Below are 11,838 nucleotides of genomic sequence, written 5' to 3'. Positions count from 1 at the left end.
GTGTGTGTGTGTGTGTGTGTGTGTGTGTGAGCAGGGCGGGGAAGCCTTACGAGTACAGCGCATGCGCAAGGAGCGCGCTTTCGTTTTGCAGGGAAGTTCGCAGCCCGAGTGCGGGGGGGGGAGTCGGTCGCTGTGACGTCATCCAAGCCTATATGCTCGTTCAATGCTGTCATGATGGTTAGTGTTAAAGAGTTAAAAAGAAACCAGCCTCCAGCTGGGATAAGATAGCTAGATCCCTTTGTGTGCGAGCGTGTTCTTATTTTTTTACTTTTACATTCTTGTACTAATTTATCTCCACCCCCCCCGACTTTATAATGTAAAAATGCTGCCTGACAGTGCAATCCTAACCCCGTCTACTCAGAAGTAAGTCGCACTGACTTCAATGCGATTTACCCCCGGTAAGCCTCAGGATTGCAGCCTTTGCTGATGGGTGATAGTGCACGTGGCTTGTTTTTGTGTTTTAAATTTTTAACGGTTGTTTTTTAAAAAAGCAGCTTGAAAGCCTTTTAAGAGGGTTTTAAACTCAATCCACATTGAATGCCAATTTACAATGTGCAAATTCTCCCAGAGAACTCTGGGAACTGTAGTTTATTAGGAGTGCTGGAAATTGTAGGTCTGTGAATGATTTGTGGTAATTCATGTGTTTTAAATGTGCTCTGAGTGCCCTTTGAATGTATGGTGTGAATCTGCCCTCGATAGACGGTAAAAACATGTCATAAAATAAAAAGCATTGTTGATTGTTTTGATTGTCGCTCTAAACATTTAAGGTGTAGACTGATTGCCTAGCCACCTCCTTCTCCATCTTTCCTCAGACACACCGGGACACCAGAACCATAAAGAGAGAGCATCAAGAACAACTGTAGAAAAAGCCAAATACTGTACAGTCATACCTCGGGTTACAGACGCTTCAGGTTGTGCGTTTTCGGGTTGTGCACCGCGCCAAAACCCGGAAGTACTGGAACGGATTACTTCCAGGTTTTGGCGCATGCGCAGAAGCGCTAAATCCCACTTTACACAAGCACAGAATCGCAACCCATGCATGCGCAGACGCGGTGCTGCGGGTTGCGAACGTGCCTCCCGCATGGATCACGTTCGCAACTCAAGCGTCCGCTGTACACACAAACACCAATATTGCACAAACTTCCCTTTCACCTAAGCCAATGAGCTGTACAGATGAAGCATGGTTTATGTAGATAACATCTCTTTAGGTTGTGGGTAGTGAAATTCTGATGGTGAGGGCAGTGCAATAGGAAGCAAGAAAATTTGGTGCTGGTGTTGTCTTGGACACTTGCATGGACTGCACAGATGGCCCCTGTAAGCTGTATTATACTCATGTTTTTCCCTCCATAGAGGAGGGAGCACCAAGGTGTAAAGGCAGCTGTCAGAAAGGTACACTAGAGTCAGCTGTGAAGTGATTAGCAAAAACAGGCATTGGAGGGGAGTGGTAGGCAGGTGGTATTTGCTACTTGCCCCAAACTACGGCTATTCTGTAGTGTGCTTTTGTCGCAGCACTATCCACTGGGTTATTCATAATGTTGTTGATCATTTGACTCCCCCACCCCCAATAATATAGTGTCAATAATTTTCCAGGTGTTGCTTTGAGAATTTCCTTCCTATCTGCTCCAGTCACCAAATAAGATTTTAGCACCAGTTCATATCCAAAGACAGGACTTTCACCTTGCAACCAATTGTCAGATGTTGAGGTGTCTCATATCTGTTTCCCTACCCCTTGCACAGAGATAATTTTCCTACAGGAAAGAGCACATATGTTTCCGATAGCGAAACAGCTATTTTGGCACAAGTGTATGACTCCTGCAGTCATACAGCAAAACATGCAGGCTAAAATTCATATATGATGGTCTAAATGCCTTTTTCTATAGAGATATTTCTATGCAGTGGGGTGAAATGCAATGTATGAATTATAGAACTGAACTGAATGGCAGCCAGTTTTGTAACAGGTGGCCTTCAAAGCCACAAATTTTGCTTTCATAAAATATAGTCTGGTGCACAGGTGCACAATTTAGGTTGTTGCTTTTTTGCATTGTATGCTCACATAATTTTGTCACAGTTTAGTCAGTGAAGCGTTTTTTTCTTTCTAACGGAAAGGAAAGCAGGCAGTAGTTATAAAAAGGCAGCGTTTGCAGATCCTGTACCTGTCAGTTCATACGATAGAGTCATCAAGTCATAAAGCTCTGGGAATATTTATGGCTCTGAGCATGAAAATCAACATATGTAGTCATCATATAGAGTTTTGGGGAAGATTTACTAAACAAATTGTGTCACTTTTGCCTTGCTAGGGAACCCGCTTTCTCTTTTAGGGATCATCTTGCCATTTATGATTAGTGTTAGCGGCTTTCTGGATTGTAAAATCTTCGGATTAACATGCCGAGTCCTGTCATTTTTCCCACAGGCTGTCTAGCAATGATAATCCACTAAAGGATTGTTTCATCCAAGTGGCGGTGTTTGAGTCAAATGCTGGCAACAGGCAGGGAAACCCAAACCTGTTGAGGCAGACTTCTCACGACACACAAAGATTTGGAATGACAGCCTTTAAGAGAGGGGTTGGGGGGGGTGAGCAGAAAGGGAGACATACATTGCGTGAGCAGAATAAGTCCATGGGCAGCATCTGTGATGGAAGACTGAGACCGTGGTCGTGATTGTTGGAAGTTTGTGGGCTGTGATGATGATCCTGGTCAAAGCAGGCCTGGGGCTGCACTCTTTGGAGTAGTTGCCTTGTCAGATTAGTCATACGGTTACCATATTTGATGCTCAACCTGGACAGACAGGCCTGCCAGGCAGGAACTGCTCAGGCAGATGATGTTAGGGGGAGCACAAAAATTATCCACTGCAAGACTAAGAAGACAGATGACACCCAGCAGGAACAGCAAGCCAAATCCACGGAATCCACAATACAGCTGGCTGGCCCTAGGCTACCTGCCTCTTTGAAGTGGAATAGACATCACCGACGAGCTGTCACGTTAGATCATGAGACTGGAAAAAGCTGAAAGAGATTTAGTTCATCCAATAAAATGGAAAGTTTAATGGCTCCATATCTTCCTAAAGGGGGCCAAGGTAACACAGGAATGGAAAAGGGGGAATCCTTAAGATGCAACCACAATAAAAAATTACCAACCTCCCCCTTTTTTATGGGGAGTGAAGGATGAGCCAGGCTCTCTTCAGCAGCAGCTGAAATGACTGCAGTCACTACCCATACAGGAAATAAAAGTTACGCCTGCAGAAACGCTAGGCAAAGCGGTAACAAGCAATCACTACAAAATCAAGCTCCCTCTCCAATCTTTTAACTTCTTTCTACATTACTCTGAAGCTTGGGGGCTATAGCTAATGATATAAATCCACCACACATGACATGGAGTGCTAGAATGCGAAGGTTGTGTACGTGAGAGTGCGTGCAAGAATCTGTATATTCAAAAAGCATACAACAGGGGTAGTTTCTTATAAATACTTTGTGATAAAAGATTTGACCCAATTTATTTGAAAGTGAAAGGACATAATTTCATTTCACTACATCAGAAGTATAACACTATGGTTCCTAATGCACAGAAAAGTGTTTAAAGTGTAGGGAGGATATATGAAATGGAGTGTTCTGATAATGGAGAACAGCAGGCTTGTCTAATTACGGATGCCGAGAAGAAATATTGCTCTCCAAAGGGCAAAAGTTAAAAAGCCACCAATCTATTAAACTGCCACATTTCTACAAGTTTTAGATTGATGGTTAAAAGTCCATAAAAACAGGGGAGGCAGTTTTTCTTTTATTTTTTAAAATGTAAATGAGAAAGGATTGAACATGTATTTAATTCTATGACAAAAAAAGATAAAAAGTGAAATATGGCCAGTCCAGAGTAAGGACGGTTTAAAGCAGGATAATAGATCCCTATAAATTTAATGGAAACTATCACTAGAAAAGATAAGAGATAGCAGCTGTCCTACCTGCAGGCAAAAACCTTTAAAAACTTTTCTTCCCAATCTTTTGTTTTCTGACGACTTAACTCTTATGAGTGATGGTCTAGGGCAAAGTTGTATCCGTACTGCTTAAATCAAAGAAATTGTATTATCTTACTAATGGTAATAGTAGCTAACCTGTTTTGAGACTGCATGGCTATAAATGCATATTTAAGTTTATTATATTTCCCCCCCACACACCTTTTTCCCCAAGGAGCTCAAGATGGTGCACATAGTTCTCTCCCTCATTTAATCTCCAGAACAACTCTGAGTTAGGTTAGGCTGAAAGGCAGTGATTTACCCAACAGTATGTAAATATATAAATGGTACTTTCATAGGACACCTCGAGATCTTTGAATTTTGTACTTTTCCATGGCACTGCCATATCCCTTGCTGTGCATAGCAAGATTCTTATTCTTCTCCCACTTTAAAACAAAGCGTTTCATACCAGACGGAACCAAGACAGATTGCCACATGTCTGAACCCATTACAAGGTGTGGGAAATCACCTGGCAATGGATTGAAAATCATTTCATCCCGGTGTACATAGTAAGGATAACATTAAGGAGGAATAAATAAATACATTTCTCATCAAACGTGAACAGTGATTTAAAGCCCCAAGTTAGGTTAATGCTCTTCATTCTATCCAACTATGGGGGTGGGGTGCTCTCTCATAAAAGCAAAGCAGAATATTTGTTGTTACTTAAAATGGGGCTGGCCAGTGCAATTCTTCTAAATAAAATAATAATAGCAGCTAAGAAAGGGATAAAGTGGTGGGTCTCACGCTATCTACTATATGATGATGGACACTATGTATGTAGCAGCTTCCGCAAAATGATACAGTTGGCCTCCACTTGTTAGAATGGCAGGAGATAAAGTCTGTTCCATTCATGCAGTTCGATGCAACCCACTGTGTAGATTACCCTTCTTGAGGAGGTCAGGAATGGTACACATGGAGTTTCTGGGTACCTTCCTCTTCCGGTACCGGTCAGGTTACCAACAGAGATGTGTTTATTAACAAATGCCTGCAAACCATTCTGCAGGTCAACAATTCCTAAATGTTCTGCAATATGTAAACACCAGCTCCTCTTACTGAACACGGAATGTGCCTAAAGTAGAGAGAGGACCACCTACATTTGTTTGCACTGGGCATAAGTTGCTGCCTGAAAATAATAAGGCACAAAAGGCAGGAGCCTGAAAACAGCACAAAAGATAATGAAGAGGTTTCCGTGGAACGAAGATAATATGAGTTTTGTTTTTAAAAGATTAGTTCCTTATTCCATTCACCCTTGATACTTTAATCTTTTGTATCAATTTCTACCTTCCCCAACCCTTAGAAATAAATAATAGAAACAAGGGCTTTTAAAATAATTTATCACATAAATATGATTTGCTACCAATACATTTGGCTTCTGCTTCAAAATTATTGGCACAATATATTTTTTCATAGTAACTTTTTACAAAACAAGTGTAAACATTCATAGGAGAAAAATACAAGGGAGTACTATGCATGATACAATTCAGACCAATAGCACAGCTGACATATTGCAGTAAAAGTTCTATACGTTTCCATACGATAAAAGCTAAGTTCCTATGTATCTGTATGGTTAAAATAAATGTTCTACTTTAAGAAGCTTGATTCACATTTCACTTGTTGAAATTTGCCAAAACAACTGTTTTAATGAAGTCCATATTTCTAGACAGCTACTCAATGCAACTTTATTACTTTAGGCACCAACTGTTCAGCTTCACATATGGAAATGGCAGAAACCAAGGCTTGCACATTAGTCGTTCTAAAGGACGTTTTTCACTTCCTAGGAAATCCTAACACAGCACTTAATGTGTATTATAGAGTCTGTTCTTGATGAAGACTATGCTAGACAGATGTTGCCGGATACCTGGATAATGCTGAATATGATTAAACCAACGAGAGACGTTAAGGTATTTCTCCTTCTCCTGCACTGTAAGGTCGGCCTAAATAATGGAAGAAAAAGTAAGTTTCACATATTATGATTAACAGCAATATATAGTGTCCATTAACCTGTTAAATCAGGTCTCAAAATTTGAATTGTGGAAATATGGCTCATTCATTTGATTTCATACTAAATAAGATTCTTCACTAGTTTATCACCATGATCCAATCCTCTGTCCTATGCAACAACAAAAAACCATGAGTTCTTTTATTGTTCTGGTTTCATCTGTTCTGCTATCACATAAACTGGGCCTAACCCAAGATATGTTACTTATGTTAACTTTGCCACCCCCAGTATTCAAATAATACAATTTATTCTGTGCTTATTGTTCTATTTGCTGATGTAATAGCTGCAAAATATGGAAACAGCATTTTCAAAGGTTAAGGGGGGGGCGGGAGTAAACTACTTCCAGATGGATGACCCTGGACTGGTCCTTTGCCCCCATTCCACCCTGCAGTATTAGAGATGGAGGGAAGAACCCCAATTCGTTGCTTTCATGCTCCAGATGTATAGGATACAGATAACCTTGATATTATGGAAATATGGTCAGGAAAACACCAAACATTTTTCTATTCTACACTAACATAATGGAAAAACCCTTGAAACGTTATGACCCTTTTCTTTTGAAGTTACTATTGACAGAGGAACGGAAATCAAATTTTGAAAAAAGAAAGGCATCTCCCAACCAAATCTGTAACAAGCTTGTACTCACTATGATGTGGTGCAGTCCATAGTACAGTAAAATATCTGCTAAAGTAAAATTGTGTCCTGTAATATAGACTTTGTCTTCAAGGTATGAATTCAGGTCCTAGAAAGAAACAAAATGAATGCACTTCAGAAAAAAAGAAATACTTAAAATACACTCTTCCACATACTGTCACCACAACTGATAGGCTTATATGTATGCACAATCAGAGTAATTGAATATGTAGTCTGGGCAAGTCTCCCAACTCCTCAACCAGTTCTTCCACTCTGCTCAATGCTGACTCAGGGTGCCAAAGCAGATAGGGACTGAAAATACAGAGTGAAAATTGTTGTTCCATTCCTCTCCCAACAGTTCCTTATAATATATAGGAATAATGTATCCTTACTCAGAATAGTTGCTGTGAACTAAGGATGGAAGAAAAGTAGTGGAGGATGATCCATAAGGGTTAATGGGGCAATGCCTCACCAAGTTCAGACTGCTCTCCACCAGTCCTCACCTGCCTCCTTCCTTCTTTACAATGAGTTCAGGGGGTGGCCTTGGCTGTCAGCTTCTTTCTCGTCTCAGTGCTACCTTTGTAGAATTCAGCAAAGAGGAGGATGGGGACACAACCAGAACTAGTTGACTCCGGCTGCTATTGACTCTGGCCCTACCTATTGTTGGTCTGTCTCCTGGTTCCAATGGGCAGCCTCCACTGGTTACCAGTGAATGACAGCTCTTTTCAAGAGGACAGTCACACAATAACTAAGAATTAGACCAACAGTAAAATCAGACTGAAAATTTGGTACTAAGCACAGAGCATTGTGCAGCCGAAGCTACACACATTTAAATCCCATTGATTTCAATGGGATAGTCAACTACCATGAATAATTAAGAGATATTATATATGAACTGCCACTAGTTAAATTCAGTCCATATTGCAAAAAGAAAAAAAGAAAAAAAGCACACTGCTAATTTCAATGGGTCTACTCTGAGTAAAACTTTATTGGAAACAACCCAGCAATTATGCTACCTTGAGATCCAAACTTACAGTGTCAGAAATTGTTACTCTTACCTTCAAAATTAGTCGAATATCTTCTTTACTGGACTGTTTATCTACTTGCGTTACTCTGTATTCTAACCACTGCTGAACTATTGCTTTCTCTTCTGTGGTGCTCCCAAGCAGCTGTTCCTTCTTTGCTTGTTTGACTAGATGGATCGCTATAGTTGTCAGTCCTGTCAGACTGGGGCCATTGTTCATCTGTAGTACAGGAGTCTAAGAGAAGGAATTCAAGCCAATTCAGTTATTCGGATGTAGAACAAGATTTGAACTTCTGCTGCAAGGCATCTTGTCAAACTCCATTTTATAAAAGAAAAGCTACCTTGTATGAAATAAAAATCCAACTAAATTTCTTGGAAATTAATCCCATTTAATAAATGAATTAAAACTAGACTCAAGTGATTACAGGAAGAAATGCGGTTTTATAACCCTCTACACATGGTTTTTGTTTTTATCATTTTGAGCAGAACACACCCACACAAAGAAAGCTGAAAAACTGAACAGAGAAAGAACACCAAGGGGACCCAAAGCCTTACTTCATAATATTTCAAATACTAGTGGGTTCAATATGGAGTATTTCAGCTATTGATTTCCTACAAAATAAGTAATGGGGAACCAGGCAGAGAGCCTTCCCGGTAGTGGCACCCGCCCTGTGGAACCCGCCCTCCCTTCAGATGTCAAGGAAATAAACAACTATCTGACTTTTAGAAGACACCTGAAGGCAGCCCTGTTTAGGGAAGTTTTTAATGTTCGATGTTTTATCGTGTTTTTAATATTCTGTTGGGAGCCACCCAGAGTGGCTGGGAAAACCCAGCCAGATGGGCAGAGTATAAATAATAAAATTATTATTGTTATTTATTATTATTTTAGGAGCATTCATGGGTTATTGGCAAGAACCACGTTCAAGTTCATATACATCCAGCACCACCACATGGTTAAGGGTTGCCCAGAAAGAACCATTTCAGTATGCACATGAAAGTTTGAGATAATTTACTAAAAACAACCTAACATATTTTGGAGAAGGGTTCACAAAAGACCACATTTTCTCCAATATAAGAGTGTTCCGACATTTAAAACACCCCCTCTCTTCAATGGAATTGTTAACTGCAGTACTCAGATCCGATGAATGTGTATCAATAACCTACACCCGTTCACTCCCTTTTCCAAAGAAGCCAAACTGGAGAGACTCAATCCACAGACACAGCCCAAAACCAATGTTTCATTTCCAAAGTTGTAACATCAGAAGCTGAGACGTTTTCTTAAGGCCTAGCCATACAACAGAAACATGTTGTTGTTTTTTTATGCCCCAGTGAAGAGAAGGAAGCAGTTAAGAGAAAGGTGCAGGAGAAGTCATCCATTGGTGCTCATGTATAGATTTAAGATCGTGTAGATTAGTTTTTATTTAAAATGAATGGCAACGGGAGAGCGGGCAGAGCCTCTGACAACATTTCCAGCGCAACCTCGTGCACGTCCGGGCAGAAAGCAAGTCCCATCACGCTCAGTGGGGTGGGTGCAAATCGCAGCCCCCAAATAAACTGCTAATAACCAGCGCCTGTGTTATCATGCCTTAGCGTTTTCTTTTGCATTTGAGAAAGGCAATCAAATATTGTCGGGTTAACTTTGCAGAACAGGCAAAGCTGACAGGAAAAATCCGAAACCAGCATGATCAAGTATTCCCAAAAGGACTGGAGTAAATTTATACGATATCTGAAGGATTATTGTAAACAATTAACATCATCAGTAGGGTTGCCTGAAGGCTTGTAATGATAATTTTTCTACCTTTCTATATTTATTTAAAATTTGAGCCATTTTGTAATGAGTTTAATTAGAATTGGAAAACGTGCAAATTGCAATGATATAAAGGTTCATTTTGAAAGCCATGAGCCGGGAGGGAAGGAAGTCGATAGGATCTAAAGAGCTAGGGAGGTAAAGTGGATAATAATGGTGTGAATTTATATTACTAAATGGAAAATAAATAAAAATTATATATATATATATATATATATATATATATATAGTCAGGTTACTTAATCTTGCTAATTTAGCAGTTTCAAGCGTTGTACTTTTCGGGTCCTCCCCCCCCCCCCGAGACACCTGCGAAGTTAGCAATTATTATTATTTTGTGAAGCAGTTAGCTTTGCCTAGAGAGCTGCAAAACATCCTGGCACCGGCCCAGTTCATAGTACCATCTGTCAGAGGGGGCTGGACTAGATGAGCCTTGGGGATCCCCCTTCCAAGCCAGTTCTGAGGAGAATCTCCATTCCAACGCGCGTCGGTCTGCCAGGCGGAGGCAGCCAGCTCCTCCCTCCCTCCATTAACCGCCAGCCCCCCTTTCCCTGCCCGGCACCCCCGGTTCCTCTTCACCTTCCGCTCTCCTTGCCCGCTGTACTTGTTCCCCTTCTTCAAGCCCAGGGACTTCTCCAGCAGGCTCAGCTCCTCGGCGGCCGGGCCAGGCCCCACGACGGCGGCCGCCATCTTTCGGCGAAAGGGAAGAAGAAGGGGGCGGGGCGCTCACAGCAGAGCGACCTGCGCCGCGATTGGGGGAGGCTCGTTTAGTCCCGCCCCTCGCGAGGCGTGTCTCCCTTCCCGGCCGAATCGGAGAAGACGCCGGGGAAGGACTGACGTGAGCAAGGCGACGGGCGCGTTGGCGCGCATGCGCGAGAGGGCACGAGCGCGCCCCTTGAGAGCCCAGCCTGCAAGGGTTCCAAGAGGGATCCATCGCAGTCGCGTGTGCTGGGGCAGCAAACGCAGCCTGCATCTCTCCAGCGAGAGGCTGACAGATCTCCTGCATTGGAAGGAGATGCACGAAGGGACTGGATCAGGCCATAAGACCTTTCTCCTCCCCGTCCTCAGAAGATTGCTTGTTTGTTTTCGTTTTTAAAGTTGCACACATTTATAGGCATGGATTTACGTGCCCAGTCAGTGAGTAGACTGTCCCAATCTTCTCTTTCACTGACATTCTGTTTCATATTCTTTGGATCGCTGCATCCCCAAATAAATTTCCACCCCATCCTCTCCATAGCTGTCAACTTTCAGATTTGAAAATAAGGGATCAGCAGCCTCGAAAATAAGGGATCAGCAGCCAAAATAAGGGATCGGCGGCCTCACCTGTCCCAGGCACTCCTGTCTTCCACTGCCTCCCACAGTTTGGTCAAACTCATGCTGGTAGCTTCGAGAACACTGTCCAACCATCTTGTCCTCATGGTTCAATGTTACTAGTGAGCAAAGTTACCCAGTCAGGATTTGAATCTTGGTCCTAACTTTTGGGGTTAAGTTTCTATTTAGCTGTCCATTAATACTGACAAACCGTATCTCCCATTCATCTCTCAGATCCCCTTGTAAATCTAAAGTACTGACCTCACCACATCCTGCAGTAAAAAAATTCCCCAAGTTAATTAAACATTGTGTGAAGGTAAGTGTGTGAAGCTACAGCATTCCTACTATCAGCTTAAGTGACACATTCATGCTATCACACACACACACACACACACACACACAGTAGAGCCTCTCCGAGCCAAAGGCCCAAAGGCAGAAAGCCCAGCCAGCAGCCGAACGAAGCTTCAAACGGTGGTTCCCACAGCGCAGCAACACGGCAAAGGGATACAGCAGCAAGGAAAACCACACCGTCACCTCTCCATTGGGAAGCGCTGAAGCAAAGGTGAGTCCCCAGGCAACACGGCCAATTTGATTGGCACAAGGCATGCAAGCTCCACCCCCCAGTCATTCCCAGACTCCTTATTGGTGAGCAGCGCAGCCGAGCAACGCAGTTGAGGAGCCTCCCTGGCCGGCAGGGAGGGAGAGGAGCTGCTTCCTTTGAAATCCGGGAAATTTACGGGATATCAACAATCCGGGATAGCAGCGGGAAATGGTGCTGGAATAAGGGAGTTTCCCGCCAAATAAGGGAAGGTTGACCGCTATGTTCCTCTCTATTCATTTGTCTTGTCCACTGCTAGTAAGTAGTCAAGTTCATCCCGCCTGGAAAGGAACCATGATACCGTCTCTTCTTAAATACTCCCCAAAACAGTCCCACTCCTTATTTTTTGCCCAATTTCTTATTTTGGCCGTTAAGCTTGCCAATTCCGCAAGTTCTACTTTATTTAGCCATTGTTCTTTGGTCAGGGTTGCCACCTCCTTCCAATACTTAGCATAGGCTATTCTTTGTGG

General features: G+C 42.4%; 1 protein-coding gene and 1 long non-coding RNA gene across 2 annotated transcripts in view; one reads left to right on the top strand and one right to left on the bottom strand.

Moving 5' to 3' along the window:
* The window catches only part of LOC308482091, a 50,576-nt gene that overhangs the window by 120 nt on the left and 38,618 nt on the right, over positions 1-11,838 (top strand). Inside the window, exons 2-3 of the long non-coding RNA XR_013988988.1 lie at positions 35-177; positions 813-952. This is a non-coding gene — a long non-coding RNA (uncharacterized lncRNA). The remainder of the gene's footprint in view (positions 1-34; positions 178-812; positions 953-11,838) is intronic.
* EEF1E1 (eukaryotic translation elongation factor 1 epsilon 1) lies at positions 5,317-10,195 on the bottom strand. The gene is made up of 4 exons (XM_081015061.1): positions 10,039-10,195; positions 7,690-7,890; positions 6,645-6,740; positions 5,317-5,933 (listed from the first exon to the last, which is right to left on the bottom strand). The coding sequence occupies exons 1-4, from the start codon at positions 10,147-10,149 to the stop codon at positions 5,796-5,798; spliced, it is 546 nt and encodes a 181-aa protein (XP_080871187.1). The 5' UTR covers positions 10,150-10,195; the 3' UTR covers positions 5,317-5,795.

Source organism: Podarcis pityusensis, assembly GCF_964106645.2.
Source record: "Podarcis pityusensis genome assembly, chromosome: 7".
NCBI lineage: Eukaryota > Metazoa > Chordata > Lepidosauria > Squamata > Lacertidae > Podarcis > Podarcis pityusensis.
This window is presented reverse-complemented; position numbering and strand designations above follow the sequence as displayed.